General features: G+C 41.3%; 1 protein-coding gene across 6 annotated transcripts in view; it reads left to right on the top strand.

Moving 5' to 3' along the window:
* The window catches only part of LOC139764119 (uncharacterized), a 181096-nt gene that overhangs the window by 54620 nt on the left and 100183 nt on the right, over positions 1 to 26293 (top strand). For all 6 annotated transcript variants that reach the window (XM_071690625.1, XM_071690629.1, XM_071690628.1 and 3 more), the window contains exons 6-7: positions 13613 to 13821; positions 24155 to 24261. In XM_071690625.1, coding sequence (XP_071546726.1) covers positions 13613 to 13821; positions 24155 to 24261 — 316 coding nt within the window. The remainder of the gene's footprint in view (positions 1 to 13612; positions 13822 to 24154; positions 24262 to 26293) is intronic.

The following is a 26293-nucleotide window of genomic DNA, read 5'->3' on the forward strand; positions in this document are numbered from 1 at the left end:
ACTTTGTAATTGAGCACTCACTCTTATCCCCTTTGCCTTTGTACAATGGCACTATGCACGCATTTTCTGCCAATCCTCGGCACCTCACCATGAATCTTATACATACAGTAAATAACATACCAACCAGTCAATAATACAGTCACATATATATGTGCTTGAAATGAGATGATGTAGGACAATATGTGTTTTTGAGGTTGTTTGATTGCGAGTAAGTATTAATATGGTAGGAGAGTATGTGTGGGTAATAACAAAAGAGTGGTTGAGAGAGCGAAGATGTGTTTTGAAATGGTTTGGTCACATGGAGAGAAAGAGTGAGGACAGAATTAAATAAAGGATATATGTTGTCAGAGTGGAGGGAAACGAAAGAATGGGAGACCAAATTGGAGTTGGGAAAGATGGAGTGGAAAAAGATTTTGAATGATTGGAGCCCTGAACTGCAGAGGGTGAAAGGCATGCAAGGAATAAGAGTGAATTGGATAATGTGGTATACCGGGTTGACGTTCTGTCATGATTGAACCAAGGCATATGAAGTGTCCTTGGGTAAAACCATGGAAAGGGAGCTGGGTTTTGTGCATTATTACATACAGCAGAGACTGAGTGTGAACAAAGGCAGCCTTTGGTTGTCTTTTGTAGCACAATCTTGCGCACGTGAAGGGGGAAGGGTTGTTATTCATGCGGCAAGGTGGTGATGGAATGATAAAGGCAGACAATATGAATTATGACATGTGTTATATATTTTATATGTCTGTGTGTGTATATATAATGTAAACGGTGAGATGTATAGGTATGTATATTTGGCGTGTGTTGGCCGTGTATGTATATACATGTGTTGTGTGGTTGGGTTGGGCTTTCTTCGTCTGTTCCTCGCCCTAACCTTGCTACGTAGGAGATAGGTGGCAGATATAAAGGATGTTTTGGTCGAGGTGGAGTGGCAAAGTGAAAGGGTTAGGGAGGAGATTTGGTAACAGAGAAGAGTAGTAAAAGCATGCGTAAAGATGAAAGCAGCAAGGCAAGCGGTTTGGATAGCATTGCAATGGAATTTATTAAAAAGGGGGTGATAATATTGTTGACTGGTTGGTATAGGTTTGTTTAGTGTATGTATAATTTCATGGACAAGGTGCCTGAGGATTGCCGAATGCTTGCATAGTCCATTGTAACACAGGAAAGGGGGACAAAGTGAGTGCTCCAAATTATAGAGGTCTATGTTTGGAAATGATGGGGAAAGATTGACCAAGATGCTATAAAGAATGTCCATAGGTGGAGTGGAACGAGGAGAAGGGGAGACCAAATGGAGGTGGAAAGATGGAGTGAAAAAGATTTTGAGTGATCGGCGGGCGGGGACTGAACATGCAGGAGGGGGTTGAAAGAGCGTGCAAAGATATTAGAAGTGAATTGGAACGATGTGGTATACCGGGTTGACGATCTTTCAATTGATTGGAACCAGGCATGTGAAGCGTATGGGGTAAACCATGCAAAGTGGGTGGGCCTGGATGTGTGAAAGGAGCTGGGTTTCGGGGGGCAATAATTACATGACAAGCCTAGAACTGAGTGTGAACGAATGGGCTTGGTGTTTTTCCTACGTGCTACCTCGCACACATGAGGGGGAGGGGGATGAATATCATTTGTGGCGAGGTGCGATGGGAACAAATGATGGCAGACATACGAATTATGTACATGTGTAAATATGTTAAATGTGTGTGTGTGTGTATATAATATGTGTACATTGAGATGGTAAATTAGAATGTATATTTATGGGGGTTTTTATCGTGTTGACATGTAAAGAAAATACATGTGATGTGGCAGGTTGGGCCATTCTTTTGTCTGTTTCCTAGCGCATATACCACTCGCTAACGCGGGAGACAGCGACAAAGCCAAATAATTAAATAAATATAAAGTTGTTGATATTCCTGGGAAAATATATGAGGAGAGTATTATTGAAAGTGGTGAAGGCATTACAGAGCATCAGATTGGGGAAGAGCACTTGGTTTCAGAAGGTGGTAGAGGATGAGTGGATCAGGTGTTAGCTTTGGAAGAATGTATGTGTAGAAATACTAAGAAAATCATAATGATTTGTATGTAGCATTTATGGATGCTGAAGAAGGCATATGATAGTTGATAGAAGTATGCTCTTGTGTGAAGGTATTAAAATATATGGTGTTGGGAGGCAAGTTGATAGAAGCAGTGAAAAGTATTATCGAGGATGTAAGGCATGTGTAACGTGTAGGAAATATGAGGAAAGTGATTGGTTCAACAGTGATGTTGGTTTGCGACAGGGGTGTGTGAATGTCTCCATGGAGGTTTAATTTGATTTATTAATAGGCTTGGGTTGTTAGGTGAGGTGAATGCAAGGTTTTGGAAAGAGGGGCAAGTATTCAGTCTGTTGTGGATGAGAGAGCCATGAAGTGAGTCAGTTGTTGTTCACTGTGATACAGTGGCTGGTGGAGCTGATTTATGTGAGAAACTGCAAACTGGTGAATGAGTTCGGTAAAGTGTGTGAAAGAAGAAAGTTGAGAGTAAATGTGAATAAGAGCAAGGTTATTAAGTACAGTAGGGTTGAAGGTAAAGTCAACTGGGAGGTAAGTTTGAATGGAAGAAAAACTGGAGGAAGTGGAAAATGTTTTAGATAACAGGAGTGGAGATTTGGCAGGGAAGGAACCATGGAAGCGGAAGTGAATCGAAAAGGGATTGGGGGAAGGGGGGGTGGCAAAAATTCTGGGAGCGTTGAAAGAATGGTGTATTGGAAGTGATCGAGAACATTTATCTTGGAAAGCAAAGTGGGTATAGTTTGAAAGGAATCAGTGGTGTCCCCCCAACACTGTATATGGATTGTGAGGCATGGGCCTGTGGAGCTTAGAGTAGTGCGGGGGAGAAAGACAGAGGGTGGTTGTGCGTCAAATGAGAAAGTGGTTGTGAGGTGGAGGGCAATAAGTTGATGTGATGGAGGGAGTGGAGTTGTTGGTGGAGGGGGGGGATCGGGGGGTGAGTAAGTAATGTGGATAGATGGGTTAATGAGAGATGTGAGGTAATAAAATAGTAGGTGGTTTGATGGGAAGATGCATGTAATGAGGAGTGGGACAGTTGATTGAAAGTGGTTTGTTCAACGAAGAGGGGGGAGGAAAGGCCAAGGGAAGGCGTGAAGGTGGCGAGAGGCAGGGCGTCCATGCGGAGCCGGAAAGATAGATATCAAGAAGCACATTATGTGCCAGAGTGTGCGGGACTGAGGCAAGAGACCATCTTATCAGTGCACATCGGGAGGGGGGGGGGGGGGGGGGGGGTAGGGGGGCGACACACAAACAAACACCTCTACTCAGACAACAACAAATATTTTAAATAGGGGGGGGGGGGGGGGGGGGGCTCGCGTGCGAGAGAGAGTGCGCGAGGATGGGCGGCGGATTGCACGTTGGACGATATAGATGAAGTTGAGTTGATTGGGCGGGGAAGGCTGTTGAAGAGTTATCTTCGGTGAGATCTAACATATCTCCATACTCACTCATATCTTTTCTCTCTCATCTACATATCTCAGGAGATATGTGGTCTAGAGAGTCGCACCTTATCTATAGCGATCTACACTAGGGTTACTCTCTATCTCCTAGATATCTTCATCTTAGATATAGATATTGAGTGATGTATCTATATATACTATATAACAACACATAATAAGATGGGCATAATGGTGGTGATTTGGTGGGACAGATATCTGGAGGAGTGTAGTGGGGGAGTGAGTGTGAGAGGTGTGGTGGATGGGGGGTGGGGGTGGATGGGGGTTCTATATTATACATCAGATATATAGTATATGTGAGTGTGTGTGTGTGTGTGGGGGTGTGATATTATATATATATATATATATATGTTTATCTATATATTGTATTGTAGTGGAGTGAGGTATGTATATGTGGAAAGAGTGTTGTTGTGGTGTGTTTGTAGGTTTGTTTGTGGTGGGGATGGTATTGTTGTTTAATGGGTTTTTGGGAATGGAGTATGTGGGTAAGGAAAGGAAGAAGAGTTTGTATGGTATGTTTTTATTTTGTTTTTTTTTGTTGGTGTGATGGTTGTTGTGATAGAGTTATTCATTAGGAGATGTTTTTATAATAATTTACATATAATAGAAAACTTGTTGTAATATACTGTAGAATGACAAATTACTATTAGATTTATCTAGTAATTGTGGTCTGGAAGAGCTATTAAGATGAACATACAGTTTAGAAGAGTCATGGGGTCCCATGATAGAATGATTGTAGTCGACATAACGTAAAGGAATAAAGAATGAATTGACACATTGCCCCAACCCTGACTTGAGCACTGAAAGATGGACATAGATAACAAGGTCAAGAAATCTGTGCGAGAAAATAGTATTTTAGGGGAGCATTTGGTTTAACAGAGAATGATGAAAATAATGAGGGAGTGTATGACTAGATTGTATGAAGGGAATGCAAGAAAGATGTGGAGTGGGTAAGTGGTGGAACATGATACTTTAAAGGTGGTTCAGGCATGGGAAAGAATACAAGAGTTTAAAAGGAGAATGTATGATATACAATCAGAGGGGTTAGTGTAAAGGAAAGACTACGTGTGAACTATAAAGAAATACAGTGGAAGAGTACTAGAGAGACAAAATGGACAAAGAATGCATTGAATGGTGTATCGAAGAGGCATGTAAGATAGGGATACAAGGAGACTCTTACCATGGCCATCCCCTTGTTGAGATTCTCAAGGGACCATGCATTAGAGATATAGAAAGAGAGGTAAACAGTAATTATGTCAGTGAAAACCATAATTTATTATTTCCATAATTTGATGAATGTCATTTTTTTCTCATCCATTACTCAAGAAACTTTTATCCATCTGAAAAACAAAATGGAACTTTTGGACAACAGATTCTGTAAAGGACAAGAAGTGATTCTCTAAATGAAAGTTAATTACATCATCAGGAGACTGAGAAAGAATTTACTTGAAACTTGAAAACAACAGAAGCTAGCCTGCTTCTATACAAAACGAGAAGATTGTTTTGGGATCCAGTTAGAATGAGGTTTGTTGCAATGCCAAACTATGTCTAAGTATTGCAGATTGGGTGTGAGGAAAGTGGATCTGAAGGCTTTGAAGAGAGGCAGTATGGCCAGACTTATTTAAGATGAGTTGGGGCAGTAGAAGCAAGGTGAATCTTCTGCTGTCTGTGGATGTTCAACTCATGAGGGTAGAATCAAGTAACAAGCTGCAGCAGTTGGCGTCTGAGTTTTGGAAAGTGTGAGAACTAATGTTTCTATTTATAACAGCACTCTGTGCTTTCTTCAGTAACCCATTCACTGAGAGTTGCTAGTAGATAAAGAAATGCCCCCATGTGTTGAGAGCAATCCAGTATTTTAGACTTTGTAATTGGATGTACATATTCTGATTGAAAAATTATACATAACACTTTCTTATGACTCTGTGATCTTGTAGAGGGGTTTCATAAAAGTTTTTCTTATGCATGGAGAAATTCCTCTTTTCCACTGCTAGACCTTTTTTTATCTATCAATCTAATCTCTTATGTCTGTTCCCAATGCAACTCCCTCAAAGGGGTGCTTGGCATAGAGTCACTATAACAAATGACTCCGGTGCCACCACTTACCTTAGTGCTTCACCCTTAACAGCACTGGTAGAGGCAACTCTATCACTGGTTGAGGCTCCTACCTAATGTTCCCTACTGACATACTTTTATCAATGCTCCCACCACTACTACCTAATGCAGCAACCTAATTTGTTCTTACCTACCTACCTCTATCTCTGCTCCTACCATTTTTGCCAAAAGGCAGAGTTAAGTGCATAGTGCTTACTGCAGAAAACTAGAGTTATGAAGAATGACTATGTGTATTAATGTTGTCAAGTGTTATGTACGAGAAAGAGATTGAAGAAAGTGGACAGAATTGCAGAAGTCCACGTGTTAGTGATCAGAAAGAAAAGACAGCTACAAGGATAGAGACCCCAACAGACCATCCACAAAGATTGCTGGTTCATTAAGCAGATGTCACTAACCCTACAATACCCAGGTGGGTAGTACTGGTAATATACTTCCTGCCGTTTGTTCCTCCCAACTGCTACCTACAAATTCCTCAAAGTAAAGAAATTGAAGCCAGTAAACTGTAGCCTTTCCAAGCATGATGAATGTTTTAACCGTTCAATTTTACTTCATACATATACATTTTCTTTTTTTTCACTTGTGTGCTAATATATTTTGAGGTCTTTAGTGTTTCTATAGCTCAGATGATTTAGCCTGAATATCCAGTTTTTCATGAATAATTGAAGCATTTACAGTGTTTAAATAATGACAGAAATCTTTTCAGGGGAAGTTATTTTAAGCCAGATTTTTTCTTCTAATATTCCTTGTTAAACAAAATGAGTGACTCCATATAAAGAGAGTATATCTGCCGAAAGAAAAAAGAAGGCTATAATTATTTCATGAATGCTGAAATCTGGTGTTCAACTGGCAACTCAAGAAGAACATGTGAATGATAAGTTCTATTTGTTTCATCTCTACTTTCTCCATATCTTAGTTAGAGATTCAACATTCTATTTTATCATTACATATAATAGTATTTATTATTATTTATATTATTATTATTATTCTTATTATTATTATTATAATTATCTAGTATTATACAAAATGTCGCTGTCCCTCCCGCGTTAGCAGTAGTGCAAGGAACAAGGAAGAATGTCCAACCACCCACATACACATGTAATAAATAACACGTCCACACACGCACATAATACAAACTTTCCATGGTTTAACCCAGACGCTTCACATGCCTTGATTCAATCCACTGACAGCACGTCAACCCCGGTATACCACATCGCTCCAATTCACTCTATTCCTTGCCCTCCTTTCACCCTCCTGCATGTTCAGGCCCCGATCACACAAAATCTTTTTCACTCCATCTTTCCACCTCCAATTTGGTCTCCCTCTTCTCCTCGTTCCCTCCACATCCGACACACATATCCTCTTGGTCAATCTTTCCTCACTCATTCTCTCCATGTGACCAAACCATTTCAAAACACCCTCTTCTGCTCACTCAACCACGCTCTTTTTATTTCCACACATCTCTCTTACCCTTACGTTACTTACTCGATCAAACCACCTCACACCACACATTGTGCAAGAGTTTTGGAAAGAGGGGCAAGTATGAAGTCTGTTGTGGATGAGAGAGCTTGGGAAGTGAGTCAGTTGTTGTTCGCTGATGATACAGCGCTGGTGGCTGATTCATGTGAGAAACTGCAGAAGCTGGTGACTGAGTTTGGTAAAGTGTGTGGAAGAAGAAAGTTAAGAGTAAATGTGAATAAGAGCAAGGTTATTAGGTACAGTAGGGTTGAGGGTCAAGTCAATTGGAAGGTGAGTTTGAATGGAGAAAAACTGGAGGAAGTGAAGTGTTTTAGATATTTGGGAGTGGATCTGGCAGCGGATGGAACCATGGAAGCGGAAGTGGATCATAGGGTGGGGGAGGGGGCGAAAATTCTGGGGGCCTTGAAGAATGTGTGGAAGTCGAGAACATTATCTCGGAAAGCAAAAATGGGTATGTTTGAAGGAATAGTGGTTCCAACAATGTTGTATGGTTGCGAGGCGTGGGCTATGGATAGAGTTGTGCGCAGGAGGATGGATGTGCTGGAAATGAGATGTTTGAGGACAATGTGTGGTGTGAGGTGGTTTGATCGAGTGAGTAACGTAAGGGTAAGAGAGATGTGTGGAAATAAAAAGAGCGTGGTTGAGAGAGCAGAAGAGGGTGTTTTGAAGTGGTTTGGGCACATGGAGAGGATGAGTGAGGAAAGATTGACCAAGAGGATATATGTGTCGGAGGTGGAGGGAACGAGGAGAAGAGGGAGACCAAATTGGAGGTGGAAAGATGGAGTGAAAAAGATTTTGTGTGATCGGGGCCTGAACATGCAGGAGGGTGAAAGGAGGGCAAGGAATAGAGTGAATTGGATCGATGTGGTATACCGGGGTTGACGTGCTGTCAGTGGATTGAATCAAGGCATGTGAAGCGTCTGGGGTAAACCATGGAAAGCTGTGCAGGTATGTATATTTGCGTGTGTGGACGTATGTATATACATGTGTATGGGGGTGGGTTGGGCCATTTCTTTCGTCTGTTTCCTTGCGCTACCTCGCAAATGCGGGAGACAGCGACAAAGTATATAAATAAAAAAAATATAAAAACCACACATTGTCCTCAAACATCTCATTTCCAGCACATCCATCCTCCTGCGCACAACTCTATCCATAGTCCACGCCTCGCAACCATACAACATTGTTGGAACCACTATTCCTTCAAACATACCCATTTTTGCTTTCCGAGATAATGTTCTCGACTTCCACACATTCTTCAAGGCTCCCAGAATTTTCGCCCCCTCCCCCACCCTATGATCCACTTCCGCTTCCATGGTTCCATCCGCTGCCAGATCCACTCCCAGATATCTAAAACACTTCACTTCCTCCAGTTTTTCTCCATTCAAACTCACCTCCCAATTGACTTGACCCTCAACCCTACTGTACCTAATAACCTTGCTCTTATTCACATTTACTCTTAACTTTCTTCTTTCACACACTTTACCAAACTCAGTCACCAGCTTCTGCAGTTTCTCACATGAATCAGCCACCAGCGCTGTATCATCAGCGAACAACAACTGACTCACTTCCCAAGCTCTCTCATCCCCAACAGACTTCATACTTGCCCCTCTTTCCAAAACTCTTGCATTTACCTCCCTAACAACCCCATCCATAAACAAATTAAACAACCATGGAGACATCACACACCCCTGTCGCAAACCTACATTCACTGAGAACCAATCACTTTCCTCTCTTCCTACACGTACACATGCCTTACATCCTCGATAAAAACTTTTCACTGCTTCTAACAACTTGCCTTCCACACCATATATTCTTAATACTTTCCACAGAGCATCTCTATCAACTCTATCATATGCCTTCTCCAGATCCATAAATGCTACATACAAATCCATTTGCTTTTCTAAGTATTTCTCACATACATTCTTCTAAGCAAACACCTGATCCACACATCCTCTACCACTTCTGAAACCACACTGCTCTTCCCCAATCTGATGCTCTGTACATGCCTTCACCCTCTCAATCAATACCCTCCCATATAATTTACCAGGAATACTCACCAAACTTATACCTTTGTAATTTGAGCACTCACTCTTATCCCTTTTGCCTTTGTACAATGGCACTATGCACGCATTCTGCCAATCCTCAGGCACCTCACCATGAATCATACATACATTAAATAACCTTACCAACCAGTCAATAATACAGTCACATATATATGTGCTTGAAATGAGATGTTGTAGGACAATATGTGTTGTGAGGAGGTTTGATTGAGTAAGTATTAATATGGTAAGAGAGATGTGTGGTAATAACAAAAGTGTGGTTGAGAGAGCAGAAGAGGGTGTTTTGAAATGGTTTGGTCACATGGAGAGAAAGAGTGAGGAAAGATTAAATAAGAGGATATATGTGTCAGAGGTGGAGGGAACGAGAAGAAGTGGGAGACCAAATTGGAGGTGGAAAGATGGAGTGAAAAAGATTTTGAATGATTGGAGCCTGAACATGCAGGAGGGTGAAAGGCATGCAAGGAATAGAGTGAATTGGAATAATGTGGTATACCGGGGTTGACGTTCTGTCAATGGATTGAACCAGGGCATATGAAGTGTCTTGGGTAAACCATGGAAAGGGAGCTGTGGTTTTGGTGCATTATTACATGACAGCTAGAGACTGAGTGTGAACGAATGCAGCCTTTGTTGTCTTTTTGTAGCACAATCTTGCGCACGTGAAGGGGGAGAGGGTTGTTATTTCATGCGGCAAGGTGGTGATGGGAATGAATAAAGGCAGACAATATGAATTATGTACATGTGTATATATGTATATGTCTGTGTGTGTATATATATGTATACGGTGAGATGTATAGGTATGTATATTTGCGTGTGTGGACGTGTATGTATATACATGTGTGTGTGGTTGGGTTGGGCCTTTCTTTCGTCTGTTTCCTTGCACTACCTTGCTAACGTAGGAGATATAGGGTGGCAGATATAAAGGTGTTTTGGTCGAGGTGGTGTGCAAAGTGAAAGGGTTAGGGTGGATGATTTGGTAAACAGAGAAGAGGTAGTAAAAGCTTTGCGGAAGATGAAAGCCAGCAAGGCAGCGGGTTTGGATAGCATTGCAATGGAATTTATTAAAAAAGGGGGTGATTATATTGTTGACTGGTTGGTAAGGTTGTTTAGTGTATGTATGATTCATGGTAAGGTGCCTGAGGATTGCCGGAATGCTTGCATAGTGCCATTGTACAAAGGGAAAGGGGACAAAGGTGAGTGCTCAAATTATAGAGGTATATGTTTGGAGAGAATGAGTGGGGAAAGATTGACCAAGAGGATATATGTGTCAGAGGTGGAGGGAACGAGGAGAAGTGGGAGACCAAATTGGAGGTGGAAAGATGGAGTGAAAAAGATTTTGAGTGATCGGGGCCTGAACATGCAGGAGGGTGAAAGGCGTGCAAGGATTAGAGTGAATTGGAACGATGTGGTATACCGGGGTTGACGTGCTGTCAATGGATTGAACCAGGGCATGTGAAGCGTATGGGGTAAACCATGCAAAGTGTGTGGGGCCTGGATGTGGAAAGGGAGCTGTGGTTTCGGTGCATTATTACATGACAGCTAGAGACTGAGTGTGAACGAATGGGGCCTTTGGTGTTTTTCCTAGTGCTACCTCGCACACATGAGGGGGGAGGGGGATGTTATTCCATGTGTGGCGAGGTGGCGATGGGAACAAATGAAGGCAGACAGTATGAATTATGTACATGTGTATATATGTATATGTGTGTGTGTGTGTGTATATATATGTGTACATTGAGATGTATAGGTATGTATATTGTGCGTGTGGACATGTATGTATATACATGTGTATGTGGGCAGGTTGGGCCATTCTTTTGTCTGTTTCCTTGCGCTACCTCGCTAACGCGGGAGACAGCGACAAAGCAAAATAAATAAATAAATATAAAGTTTGTTGAGTATTCCTGGGAAATTATATGGGAGAGTATTGATTGAAAGGGTGAAGGCATGTACAGAGCATCAGATTGGGGAAGAGCAGTGTGGTTTCAGAAGTGGTAGAGGATGTGTGGATCAGGTGTTTGCTTTGAAGAATGTATGTGAGAAATACTTAGAAAAGCAAATGGATTTGTATGTAGCATTTATGGATCTGAAGAAGGCATATGATAGTTGATAGAGATGCTCTGTGGAAGGTATTAAGAATATATGGTGTGGGAGGCAAGTTGATAGAAGCAGTGAAAAGTTTTTATCGAGGATGTAAGGCATGTGTACGTGTAGGAAGAGAGGAAAGTGATTGGTTCTCAGTGAATGTAGGTTTGCGACAGGGGTGTGTGATGTCTCCATGGTGGTTTAATTTGTTTATGGATGGGGTTGTTAGGGAGGTGAATGCAAGGGTTTTGGAAAGAGGGGCAAGTATGCAGTCTGTTGTGGATGAGAGAGCTTGGGAAGTGAGTCAGTTGTTGTTCACTGCTGATACAGTGCTGGTGGCTGATTTATGTGAGAAACTGCAGAAGCTGGTGACTGAGTTTGGTAAAGTGTGTGAAAGAAGAAAGTTGAGAGTAAATGTGAATAAGAGCAAGGTTATTAAGTACAGTAGGGTTGAAGGTAAAGTCAACTGGGAGGTAAGTTTGAATGGAGAAAAACTGGAGGAAGTGAAATGTTTTAGATATCTGTGAGTGGATTTGGCAGCGGATGGAACCATGGAAGCGGAAGTGAATCATAGGGTGGGTGAGGGGGCAAAAATTCTGGGAGCGTTGAAGAATGTGTGGAAGTCGAGAACATTTTCTTGGAAAGCAAAAGTGGGTATGTTTGAAGGAATAGTGGTTCCAACAATGTTATATGGTTGTGAGGCATGGGCTGTGGATAGAGTTGTGCGGACGAGGGTGGGTGTGCTCGAAATGAGATGTTTGAGGGCAATATGTGGTGTGAGATGGTTTTGATCGAGTAAGTAATGATAGGGTATGAGAGATGTGAGGTAATAAAAAGAGTGTGGTTGAGAGAGCAGAAGAGGGTGTTTTGAAATGGTTTGTTCACATGGAGAGAATGAGTGAGGAAAGATTGACCAAGAGGATATATGTGCCAGAGGTGGAGGGAATGAGGAAAAGGAGACCAGATAGGAAATGGAAAGATGGAGTGAAAAAGATTTTGAATGATCCAGGCCTGAACATGCAGGAGGATGAAAGGTATGCAAGGAATAGAGTGAATTGGAATGATGTGGTATACCGGGGTCGACGTGCTGTCAATGGATTGAACCAGGGCATGTGAAGCGTCTGGGGTAAACCATGGAAAGTTCTGTGGGGCCTGGATGTGGAAAGGGAGCTGCGGTTTCTGTGCATTATTACATGACAGCTAGAGACTGATTGTGAACGAATGTGGCCTTTGTTGTCCTTTCTTAGTGCTACCTCGCACACATGATGGGGGAGGGGGCTGTTATTTCATGTGTGGCAAGGTGGCGGTGGAATGAATAAAGGCAGACAGTATGAATTATGTACATGTGTATATATGTATATGTCTGTGTGTGTATATATATATATATATATATACGTTGAGATGTATAGGTATGTATATTTGCATGTGTGGACATGTATGTATATACATGTGTATGTGTGTGGGTTGGGCCATTCTTTCATATGTTTCCTTGCGCTTCCTCGCTAAAGCAGGTGACAGTGAATAAACAAAATAAAAAGGAAAATATATTATATATGTTTGTGTGTGTATATGAGTTATTGGGCCATTCTTCGTCTTTTTTTTGGCTCATACGTTTACATATACATATCAACTTTTTTCCCCAAGAACTGTAGAAGTGACAGAATTTACATATGTAGGAGTTATCTAGGTTAAGTTTGGTGGTCTGGAAGGAGCTATAAGGATGAGAGCAGTACAGTTTAGAAGAGTCATGGGGTCCCTTGATAGAATGATGTAGGGTCGTGACATAAGCGTGAAAGTGAATAAAGAATGAAATGACAGCATTGTCCTCCTAACCCTGACTTGAGCAGCTGAAAGATGGACATAGGATGAGACAAGGGTCAAGAAATCTGTGCTGAGGAAATTAGTTATTTTAGGGGAGCATGTGGTGTAACTAGATGAATGATGAAAATAATGAGGGAGTGTATGACAGATTTTGTATGGAAGGGAATGCAAAGGGAAAGAATTGTGGAGTGGTAGAGTGGTGGAACATGATACTTTAAGGTGGTTCAGGCATGTGGAAAGAATACAAGGAGTTTAAAAGGAGAATGTTTGATAGTACAATCAGAGGGGTTAGTGTAAGAGGAAGACTACGTGTGACATAAAGAAATACAGTGGAAGAGTACTAGAGAGACGAAAATGGATGAAGAATGCATTGAATGGTGTATGCGAGAGAGGCATGTAAGGATAGGGATACATGGAGACTCTTACCATGGCCATCCCCTTGTTGGAGATTCTCAAGGGAACATGCATTAGAGATATAGAAAGAGAGGTAAACAGTAATTATAGTCAGTGATACCATAATTTATTATTTTCATAATTTGATGATTGTCATTTTTTTCTCATCCTTTAGCTCAGGAGAACTTTTATCATCTGGAAAAACAAAAGGAACTTTTGGAGCAACAGATGTCTGTAAAGGATCATGAAGTGATATCTCTAAATGAAAAGTTATTACATCATCAGGAGACTGTGAAAGATTTACTTGAAACTTTGAGAACAACAGAAGCTAGCCTTGCTTCTATACAAAACGAGAAGATTGTTTTGGGATCCCAGTTAGATGAGGTTTGTTGTCAATGCAAACTATGTCAAAGTAATGCAAGGATTGGGTGGTGAGGAAAGTGGATCTGATGGCTTTGAAGAGAGGCAGGTATGCAGTCTTATTAGATGAGTTGGGCCAGTAGAGCAGAGGTGAATCTTCTGCTGTCTGTGGATGGTTCAACTCTGAGGGTAGAATCAAGTAACAAGCTGCAGAAGTTGGCGTCTGAGTTTGGGAAAGTGTGTGAACTATTGTTCTATTTATAACTGCACTTCTGTGCTTTCTTCTGTAACCCATTCACTGTGATTTGGCTAAGTAGATAAAGAAATGCCCCCATGTGTTGAGAGCAATCCCAGTATTTTGACTTTGGTAATTGGTGTACATATTTCTGATTGAAAAATTATACATGACACATTCTTATGACTTCTGTGATCTTGTAGAGGGGTCAAAGTTTTCTTTTGCATTGGAGGAAATTCTCTTTTCCACTGCTAGACATTTTTTTTATCTATCAATCTATATCTCTTATGTCTGTTCCAATTGCAACTCCCTCAAAGGGGTGGCCTTGGCAGTAGAGTCACTATAACAAATGAACTCCGGTGCCACCTCTTAGCCTTTAGTGCTTCACCCTTAACAGGCCACTGGTAGAGGGCAACTCTATCACTGTTGAGGCTCCTACCTATGTTCCTACTGACTACTTTTATCAAATGCTCCCACCAACTACTACCTAATGCTGCAACCTAAATGTTCTTACCTACTACCTCTATCTTCTGCTCCTACCATTTTGCCAAAAGGCAGAGTTAGTGCATAGTGCTTACTGCATGAAAAACTAGAGTTATGAAGAATGAGCTATGTGTATTAAGTGTTGTCAAGTGTTATGTACGAGAAGAAGAGATTGTATGTATGTGAACAGAATGCCAGTAGTCCACGTGTTAGTGAGTCAGAAAGAAAAGACAGCTACATGGGATAGAGGAGCCCAACTTGACATCCACAGAAGTGCTGGTTCATTAAGCAGATGTCACTAACCCTACCAATACCCAGGTGGGTAGTACTGGTAATATACCTTCCTGGCCGTTTGTTGCCTCCCAACTGCTACCTACAAAGTTCCATCAAAGTAAAGAAATTGAAGCCAGTATACTGAGCCTTTCCAAGCATGATGAATGTTTTAACCGTTCATTTTACTTCATACATATACATTTTTCTTTTTTTTCACTTTGTGTGCTAATATATTTGAGGTCTTTAGTGTTTCTATTAGCTCAGATGATTTTGCCTGAATATCAGTTTTTCATGAATACATTTAAGCATTTACATGTGTTTAAATAATGCAGATATCTTTCAGGGGAAGTTATTTTAAGCCAGATTTTCTTTCTAATATTCCTGTGTTAAACAAAATGAGTGACTCCATAGAAAGAGAGTATATCTGCCTGAAAAGAAAAGGAAGAAGGCTATAATTATTTCATGAATGCTGTAATCTGTGTTCAACTGGCAACTCAAGAAGAACATGTGATGATAAACTATTTGTTTCTTTCTCTACTTTCTCCAGAGTCTTAGTTAGAGTTCAACATTATTTTTCATTACATATATAGTTTTATTATTATTATTATTATTATTATTATTATTATTATTATTATTATACTTTGTCGCTGTCTCCCGCGTTAGCGAGGTAGTGCAAGGAAACAAGGAAGAGTGGTCCAACCCACCCACATACACATGTATATAAATATACACGTCCACACACGCACATATACTTACTTATATTTCAACGTATGCATATATATACACACACAGACATATACATATATACACATGTACATAATTCATACTTGCTGCCTTTATTCATTCCCGTCGCCACCCCGCCACACATGAAATGACAACCCCCACCCCCCTTATGTGCATGAAGTAGTGCTAGGAAAAGACAACAGAGGCCACATTCATTCACACTCAATCTCTAGCTCTCATGTACAATGCACCTAAACCACAGCTCCCTTTCCACATCCAGGCCCCACAAAACTTTCCATGGTTTACCCCAGACGCATCACATGCCCTGGTTCAATCCATTGACAGCACATCGACCCCGGTATACAACATAGTTCCAGTTCACTCTATTCCTTGCATATCTTTCACCCTCCTGCATGTTCAGGCCGCAATCGCTCAAAATCTTTTTCACCCCATCCTTCCACCTCCAATTTGGTCTCCCACTTCTCCTAGTTCCCTCCATCTCTGACATGTATATCCTTTTTGTCAATCTTTTCTCACTCATTCTCTCCATGTGACCAAACCATTTCAATACACTCCCCTCTACTCTCTTAACCACACTCTTTTTCTTACCACACATACATATATGGTATGATTACATATTTTTATTGAACCTTTTTTCTGTATGAGGAGGGAGCTTTTTGCTCATGATGCATGATACTCCATTTAGTGAAAATTCTCTGCTATCATACAGCTTCTTGAATTAATGTATTCTGTCTGCATTAACCATGTCCTCAGTCATTCTATTTTGATCTTCCACCACTGTTATACTATATAAGTGCTTCAGTACATCTTTTATAACAGGTTTCTTGCTCAGTTTCATTTTATGTACTCTGACTGCTCTATCCCAGCATCTTGAAGAATTCTTCACTTTCCCTGATATCAATCAGTTTTGAAAACTTAAAGCTTTTGATCAGGTCACTCTGCACACTTCTCTTTTCCAAGATTAACAAATTTGAAGCCTTTTCCCTTTCTCTTTAACTTAGCTGTCTGATGTTGGTACCAGTCTTTGTTGCTCTCTTCTGGAATATCTCTGTCAGCTTGATGTGCTTCTTAGATGCAGTGACCAAACTTGAGAAGAATATTGTAAGCTGGGCCATACATAGGATATGCTCAATGTTTTCATATCCATGTTCTTGAAAGCTATTCTGATAATTGTCTGCAGACAGTGTGTCTCCTTAACTACTCTTCTGATGTGGGACTCTTGCGACAAGTTATGGACACTGTTGACTTTCAAACCCTTCTTACACATAGAATCCAGCTTATATGCCACCAGAGAATAATCATATGGAGGCCTTCTCTCACTTTGTTCCATATTCATCACTTTACAGTTTCACCATATCCCATGTTAGTGAATTAGCACTGGGAGCAGATAGAGAACTGCCCCATTTATTCACATCCACTCTTCAGCTTTCATGTATAATGTTTTGGAGCTGGAGCCCCATATCCACAGCCAGGCTCCACAGACCTTTCCTTGGTTTCTTCTGACTGCTTCCCATGCCTTTGTTCAGCCCACTGACATCATATCTTCCTTTTGCTCCAAGCCACTCCGTCTCACATATGCCTCATGCCCTTCTGCATGTTCATAACCCAAACAAGGGCTCTTTTACTCCTTCATTCCACCTCCTCTTGGTTTCCTTTTCCTCGTTTATTTCACTTCTGACATGTATACTTTTCTTGTCATCCTTTCCTCACTCATCTTGTCTATATGTCCAAACCATTTTGATACACCCTCCTCAGCTCTCTCATACCTACTCCTCTTACTACCGAACTCCTTTTTATTTTTGTATAATGTATATGAATATACATGAATACATACACATACATGAGAGAGTATCATTAAAATTTAGGGAGAATAAAAAGATGTTGTGGAAGGAGGTAATAACAAGTAGTGATGGAGTGAGAAGGGGATGGAGTGAGTATTTTGAAGGTTTGTTGAATGTGTTTGATGATAGAGTGGCAGATATAGGGTGTTTTGGTTGGGATGGTGTGTGAAGTGAGAGGGTAAGGGAGAATGGTTTGGTAAACAGAGAAGAGGTAGTGAAAGCTGTGTGGAAGATGAAAGCTGGCAAGGTGGTGGGTTTGGATGGTATTGCAGTGGAATTTGATAAAGAAAGGATGACTATGTTGTTGATTAGTTGGTAAGGACATTCAATATATGTTTTCATCATGGTGAAGTGCCTGAGGATTGGCAGAATGGTTGCATAGTGCCATTGTACAAAGGCAAAGGGGATAAAGGTGAGTGGTTGAATTACAGGGCATAAGCTTGTTGATGTATTTAGGGAAGCAGTGATGGCTTGCACAAAAGATGCTTGTGGCATGAGAAGCGTGGGAGGTGGGCAGATTAGAAAGGGTAGTGAGTGGTGGGATGAAGAAGTAAGGTTATTAGTGAAAGAGAAGAGAGAGGCATTTGGACGATTTTTGCAGGGAAGTAGTGCAAATGACTGGGAGATGTATAAAAGAAAGAGGCAGGAGGTCAAGAGAAAAGTGCAAGAGGTGAAAAAGAGGGCATGTGAGAGTTGGGGTGAGAGAGTATCATTAAATTTTAGGGAGACTAAAAAGCTGTTTTGGAAAGAGGTAAATAAAGTGTGTGAGACAAGAGAACAAATGGGAACATCGGTGAAGGGTGCTAATGGGGACGTAATAACAAGTAGTGGTGATGTGAGAAGGAGATGGAGTAAGTATTTTAAAGGTTTGTTGAATGTGTTAGATGATAGAGTGGCAGGTATAGGGTGTTTTGGTCGAGGTGGTGTGCAAAGTGAGAGGGTCAGGGAGAATGGTTTGGTAAACAAAGAAGAGGTAGTGAAAGCTTTGCGGAAGATGAAAGCCGGTAAGGCGGCGGGTTTGGATGGTATTGCAGTGGGATGTATTAAAAAGGGGGGTGACTGTGTAGTTGACTGGTTGGTGAGGATATTCAATGTATGTATGACTCGTGGTGAATGCCTGAGGATTGGCAGAATACATGCATAGTATCTTTGTAGAAAGGTAAAGGGGATGAAGGTGAGTGTTCAAATTACAGAGGTATAAGTTTATTGAGTATTCCTGGAAAAATCATATGGAAGGGTATTGATTGAAAGGGTGATGGAATGTACAGAGCATCAGATTGGGGAAGAGCAGTGTGGTTTCATAAGTGGTAGAGGATGTGTGGATCAGGTGTTTGCTTTGAAGAATGTATGTGAGAAATACTTAGAAAAACAAATAGATTTGTATGTAGCATTTATGGATCTGGAGAAGGCAAATGATAGAGTTGATAGAGATGCTCTGTGGAAGGTGTTGGGACTATATGGTGTGGGAGGCGAGTTGCTGGAAGCAGTGGAAATTTTTTATTGAGGATTTGAGGCATTTGTACGAGTAGGAAGAAAGTGATTGGTTCTCAGTGAATATAGATTTGTGGCAGGGGTGTGTGATGTCTCCATGGTTGTTTAATTTGTTTATGAATGGGGTTGTTAGGGAGGTGAATGCAAGAGTTTTGGAAAGAGGGGCAAGTATGCAGTCTGTTGTGGATGAGAGGGCTTGGGAAGTGAGTCAGTTGTTGTTCGTGATAATACAGCGCTGGTGGCTGATTCAGGTGAGAAACTGCAGAAGCTGGTGACTGAGTTTGGTAAAGTGTGTGAAATAAGAAAGCTGAGAGTAAATATGAATAAGAGCAAGGTTATTAGGTATAGTAGGATTGAGGGACAAGTCAATTGGGAGGTAAGTTTGAATGGAAAAAACTGGAGGAAGTGAAGTGTTTTAGATATCTGGGAGCGGATTTGGCAGCAGATGGCACCGTGGAAGCAGAAGTGAGTCACAGGATGGGGGAGGGGGCAAAGGTTCTGGGAGCGTTGAAGAATGTGTGGAAGGCGAGAACATTATCTTGGAAAGCAAAAATGGGTATGTTCGAAGGAATATTTCTTCCAAGAATGTTATATGGTTGTGAGGCGTGGGCAATAGATAGGATTGTGCGGAGGAGGGTGGATGTTTTGGAAATGAGATGTTTGAGGACAATATGTGGTGTGAGGTAGTTTGACCGAATAAGTAATGAAAGGGTAAGAGAGATGTTTGGTCATAGAAAGAGTGTGGTTGAGAGAGCAGAAGAGGGTGTATTGAAGTGGTTTGATTGCATGGAGGGAGTGAGTGAGGAAAGATTGACCAAGAGGATATATGTGTCAGAGGTGGAGAGATCAAGGAGGAGTGGGAGACCAAATTGGAGGTGGAAGGCTGAAGTGAAAAAGATTTTGAGCGATCGGGGCCTAAACATATGGGAGGGTGAAAGGCATGCATGGAATAGAGGGAATTGGAACGATGTGGTATACTGGGGTCAACTTGCTTTCAGTGAATTGAACCAGGGCAGGTGAAGTGTCTGGGATAAACCATGGAAAGGGAGCTGTGGTTTTAGTGCATTATACATGACAGCTAGAGACTGAGTGTGAATGAATGTGGCCTTTTTGTCTTTTCCTGGTGCTACCTTACTGTGGGGAAGCTGTTTCCTGTGTGGTGGCAAATGGATGAAGGCAGCAAGTATGAATATCTACTCATTTTTATTATATGTCATTGCCGTCTCCTATGTTAGTGAGGTAGCACAAGGAAACAGAAGAAAGAATGGCCCTACCCACCGACATACACATGTGGCCTTTTTTGTGTGTTCCTGGCTCAACCTCGGGAGGAAGGGGAGAGGTGCTATTTCATGTGTGGTGGGGTGGCGACAGGAATGGATGAAGGCAGCAAGTATGAATATGTGCATGTTTATGTATATACATAAACGCCCACGCAAGCACATATACATACTTACACATTTTAACGTATACATGCACATACATACACAATCATATACATATATACACATGCACATATTCATACTTGCTGCCTTCATCCATTCCTTTCGCCACCCACCACACGTGAAATAGCACCTCTCCCCCTCCTCCCGAGGTAGAGCCAGGAACACACAAAAAAGGCCACATTCATTCACACTTAGTCTCCAGCTGTCATGTGTAATGCACTGAATATGTACATGTGCATATATGTATATGTATATATAAGTTGAAATGTAATTTTTTTTATTATACTTTGTCACTGTCTCCGGCATTAGCGAGGTAGCGCAAGGAAACAGAAGTAAGAATGGCCCAACCCACCCACATACACATGTATATACATACACGCCCACACACGCACATATACATACCTATACATTTCAATGATACATACATATACATACACAGACAGAGACATATATACACCTAAAACATATTTATACTTGCTGCCATCATCCATTCCCGTTACCACCCCACCACACATGAAATGGCACCCCCCTCCCCCATGCGTGTATGAGGTAGTGCTAGGAAAAGACAACTAAAGGCCACATTTGTTCATACTCAGTCTTTAGTTGTCATGTGTAATGCACCGAAATCACAGCTCCCTTTCCACATCTAGGCCCCAGAAAACTTTCCATGGTTTACCCCAGATGCTTCAAATGCCCTGATTCAATCCATTGACAGCACATCGACCCATATCGTCCCAATTCACTCTATTCCTTGCACGCCTTTCACCCTGCTGCATTTTTAGGCCCCGATTGCTCAAAATCTTTTTCCATCCATCCACCTCCAGTTTGGTCTCCCACTTCTCCTCGTTCCCTCCACCTCTGACATGTATATCCTCTTTGTCAATCTTTCCTCATGCATTCTCTCCATGTGACCAAACCATTTCAATACACCCTCTTCTGCTCTCTCAACCACACTCTTTTTTATTACCATGCATCTCTCGTACCCCTTCACTACTTACTTGATCAAACCACCTCACACCACATATCATTCTCAAACATCTCATTTCGAACACATCTACCCTTCTCCGCACTACCCTATCTATCGCCCACGCCTTGCAACCATATAACATTATTGGAATTACTATACCTTCAAACATACCCATTTTTGCTCTCCGAGATAATGTTCTCGCCTTCCACACATTCTTCAACGCTCCCACAACCTTTGCCCCCTCCCCCAACCCTGTGACTCGCTTCCACTTCCATGGTTCCATCCACTGCTGAATCCACTCCCAGGTATCTAAAACGCTTCACTTCCTCCAGTTTTTCTCCATTTAAACTTACCTCCCTATTGACTTGTCCCTCCATCCTATTCAACCTAATAAACCTGCTCTTATTCACATTTACTCTCAGCTTTCTTCTTTCACACACTTTACCAAACTCAGTCACCAGCTTCTGCAGTTTCTCACTCGAATCAGCCACCAGCGCTGTATCATCAGTGAACAACATCCGACTCACTTCCCAGGCCCTCTCATCCACAACAGACTACATACTCGCCCGTCTCCAAAACTCTTGCATTCACCTCCCTAACAACCCCATCCATAAACAAATTACACAACCATGGAGACATCACACACCCCTGCCGCAAACCAACATTCCTTGGGAACCAATCGCTTTCCTCTCTTCCTACTCGTACACATTCCTTACATCCTCAGTAAAAACTTTTCACTGCTTCTAGCAACTTACCTCTCACACCATATACTCTTAATACCTTCCACAGAGCATCTCTATCAATTCTATCATATGCCCCCTCCAGATCCATAAATGCTATATACAGATCCATCTATTTTTCCAAGTATTCTCACATACATTCTTCAAAGCAAACACCTGATCCACATATCCTATACCACTTCTGAAACCACACTGCTCTTCCCCAATCTGATGCTCTGTACATGCCTTTACCCTCTCAATCTCTACCTTCCCATATAATTTCCCAGGAATACTCAAACTTATATCTCTAATTTGAACACTCACCTTTATCCCCTTTGCCTTTGTACAATGGCAGTATGCGTGCATTCCGCCAATTTTCAGGCTCTTCACCATGAACCATACATACATTGAATATCCTCACCAACCAGTCAACAACACAGTCATCCCCCTTTTTTAATAAATTCCACTGCAGTACCGTCTAAACCCACTGCCTTGCTGGCTTTCATCTTCCACAAAGCTTTCACTACCTCTTCTCTGTTTACCAAACCATTCTCCCTGACACTCTCGCTTTGCACACCACCTCGACCAAAACATCCTATATCTGCCACTCTGTCATCAAACACATTCAACAAACCTTCAAAATACTCACTCCATCTCCTCACTTCAGTCAATAATTCTTATTACCTTCCCATTATAGCCCCTTCACTGATGTTCCCCATTTCTTCTTTTGTCTCATGCACTTTATTTACCTTCTTCTAAAACATCTTTTTGTTCTCCCTAGACTTTAATAATACACTCTCACCCCAACTCTCATTGGCCCCCTTTTTTCACCTCTTGCACCTTTGTCTCGACCTCTCGCCTTTTTCTTTTATACATCTCCCACTCATTTGCACTATTTCCCTTCAGAAATAGTCCAAATACCTCTGTCTTCTCTTTCACTAACAATCTTACTTCTTCATTCTACCACTCACTACCCTTTCTAATTTGCCCACCTCCTACCTTTCTCATGCCACAGGCATCTTTTGCACAAGCCATCACTGCTTCCCTGAATACATCCCATTCCTCCCCACTCCCCTTACGTCATTTGCTCTTTCCTTTTTCCATTCTGCACTTAAGTTCTCCTGGTACTTCCTCACACAAGTCTCCTTTCCAAGCTCACTTACTCTCGCCACTCTCTTCACCCCAACATTCTCTCTTCTTTTATGAAAACCTCTACAAATCTTTCCCTTCGCCTCTACAAGATAATGATCCGACCCCTCCAGTTGCTCCTCTCAGCACATTAACATCCAAAAGTCTCTCTTTCACACACCTATGAATCAATACGTATACTTATGTATATCTCTCTTTTTAAACCAGGTATTCCCAATCACCAGTCCCTTTTCTGCACACAAATCTACAAACTCTTCACCATTTCCATTTACAACACTGAACACCCCATGTACACCAATTATACTCTCAACTGCCACATTACTAACATTTGCATGCAAATCACCCATCACTATAACCTGGTCTTGAGTATCAAAACTGCTAACACACTCACTCAGCTGCATCGAAACACTTGTCTCTTGATCTTTCTTCTCATGGCCAGGTGCATAGGCACCAATAATAACCCATCTCTGTCCATCCACGTTCAGTTTGAAATGTATATGTATGTATATGTGCATGTATGGGTGTTTATGTATATATGTATATGTGTGTATCCCTCGGGATAGGGAGAAAGAATACTTCCCATGTTTTTCTTATGTGTCGTAGAAGGCGACTAAAAGGGGAGGGAGCGTGTGACTTGAAATCTTCCCCTCTCGTTTTTTTTATTTTCCAAAAGAAGGAACAGAGAAGGGGGCCAGATGAGGATATTCCCTCAGAGGCCCAGTCCTCTGTTCTTAATGCTACCTCACTAATGTGGGAAATGGCGAATAGTATGAAAAATATATATGTGTATATGAGTGGTTGGGCCATTCTTTGTCTGTTTCCTTGTTTTACCTCGCAGATGCGAGAAACAGTGATTAAGTATGATGAATAATAACATTTGTCACATTATGCATTTTTGTTATTATGCCTTGAGATCATAAGAAGAGGCAGTGTAAGAACTATGATGCTGATAATTAAATAGAAGTGACTAATGTAATAATCATTCAATTTAGAAAAAAAATGTCCTTTTTCAGGTTAAGACATCATTAGTAAAGGCTCAAGATGAACTTCAGGAGCAAACAGCTTCTCTGACAGATCATGCTCACAGAGTTGAGAAGGATCTTAAGCTAGAGCAGATTCGGTATGTTGATTTTGTTTTTCACTTTTCACAATCCTCTTTCTGTCTAGTGGATATCCAGCGATTCTTTGACTCTATATTTATACATCATTATCCACTTTTCATGTTCTTTTTATTTTGATATGTGGTGCAAGCTGATTGTCAGAACTTCAGGCAAAGCTATCTTAGGTGAAAAAAAAGAGTAGAAATGAATCAGGTTTTTGTAGACCTGACTCTTAAAGGAAGAAGAGTTATAGAAAGAGGCAAGGATGATAGGAGGAGGAGAATTCCACAGCTTAGCTGTTCGAGGGAAGGAAGGGGGTATCATAAAGGTGAATCCTCAAGTGGCCAGTCTCCACAGAGAAAAGGTGGGAAGCAGCAGCCAGATGCGCTCTTAGGTTCCAAACTTTGGGGGTGGAAACACATGCAGACAGCTCATGAGAACAGTGTCCAAAATGAAACCTATTGAACAGAGAAAGAGAAATGCCACTATAGCATAAAGGGTTGGTTGAAGAGAGGTGATGCCAGGCGTATTAAAGACATAGAAGGCGTGTGATTCCAATATGGTTGATAGAGAGCTGGAGCAAGAGCCATCCCAGAAGTGTGAGCAGTGCACAGTTGTATACTAGAAGAGTAGATTTGTGGTGTTTCATACTTTTAAGTTTTCTCTTCAAGATTGTCCACCTTCCCTGACATTCTGATTATGGGTTTTGAGATGAATAGAGTTGAAAGGTTTTTTGCTATGGAGACTGGGACAGAATTAAAAGGATTTATGCCAAGCTAGCATATCAGAGTATTTATTAGCATAACCTTTCCAACTGTGGTTTCACTTTTGAAGTTACCTCTCCCTCAGGATGAGCCCTTTACTTAGTCAGATGGACCACAGTACACATTTCTCAGAATTTTCCGTATACTTCCCAATACTTTGAAATACATTTGTTGCCTCTTTGTGGAGGGGGGGGGGGGGGGGATTTTATGGATCTTGCATTGGACTTTAGTGTAGTCCAAGAATTAAAAACCAAGCTTTCATTTTGATGTGAATTGTGAGATTATTTCCCAGAATTAAAAACCAAGCTTTCATCTTGTGAATTGAGATTATTTCCTCAGTCATCAGGATTCAAACTTTGGAGGAATAGGGAAGGAAATCATTGTCTAAATCTTTCTCATCATTGAAGCTTATTATAGGGCATTGGTAGTGATCACACTAACAGGAGAATTTGGTAATTTTTACAATGGAATTATTGTTAAGGGTTACCTTCTTATTTAAGATTGGCAGTCAAAGGTATGTGAGTTCAGGAAGTTCTCTGGTATGCCTTCACCCTTTATCAGCTGAAAGATGTTTGGATTTAGTAATGCTCTCATTCTAAACAGGCAGTTTTGCTAAGCCTTGCTATTCAATTCTTGGGGAGCTATCTCTCTATGTATGCATGAGGTGGTTTTCTGAAAAGCCTGTCTTACTGGTCACATCAGTGGAAATGATGAAATGATGCAAAGGATATATGCTATTTTCTTAAGATTTTAAATGGTTTTTCTCCTTTTTTCTGAAAAGTAGTTAATGGAAGCCAACCCATATATACTCTTTCCTGCAAATAATGAGGCTGTGACTCCCTGATGACCCTGGCATGGAAATGGAACATGAATCCTGTGACAGTGGAACTCTCAAGGACTCCAGGAACTGAAATTGAGCAAGTTGGGTCGTACTCTTTGTATTTCAGTAATTTTGAGAGAAATGGATTTTTTTCTAGTGACCAACTTGGCACAGGCAAATAACATGCCCCATCAAGACCATCTCAGGTGAAAGAAAAACATTAAAGGGAAAGAAAGTAGGAATTAATCAGGGCTCCACAAGTGTTTCTAGATCTGACTCTTCAACAAAGAAAGGTTATGTTATATAAAGATGAAAAGACAAAAGAAGGAAGAGAATTCCACAGTTTGGCTGTTCAAGAGAGGGAGGTTTCATAACAGTCAACCTTCAAGTGGCTGGACTCCTTACAGACACTGTGGGAAACAGCAGCCAAATGGATGCCATGAGTTCAAACCTTGGGGAAGGGGATAT

This window comes from Panulirus ornatus, chromosome 48, assembly GCF_036320965.1.
Source record: "Panulirus ornatus isolate Po-2019 chromosome 48, ASM3632096v1, whole genome shotgun sequence".
NCBI lineage: Eukaryota > Metazoa > Arthropoda > Malacostraca > Decapoda > Palinuridae > Panulirus > Panulirus ornatus.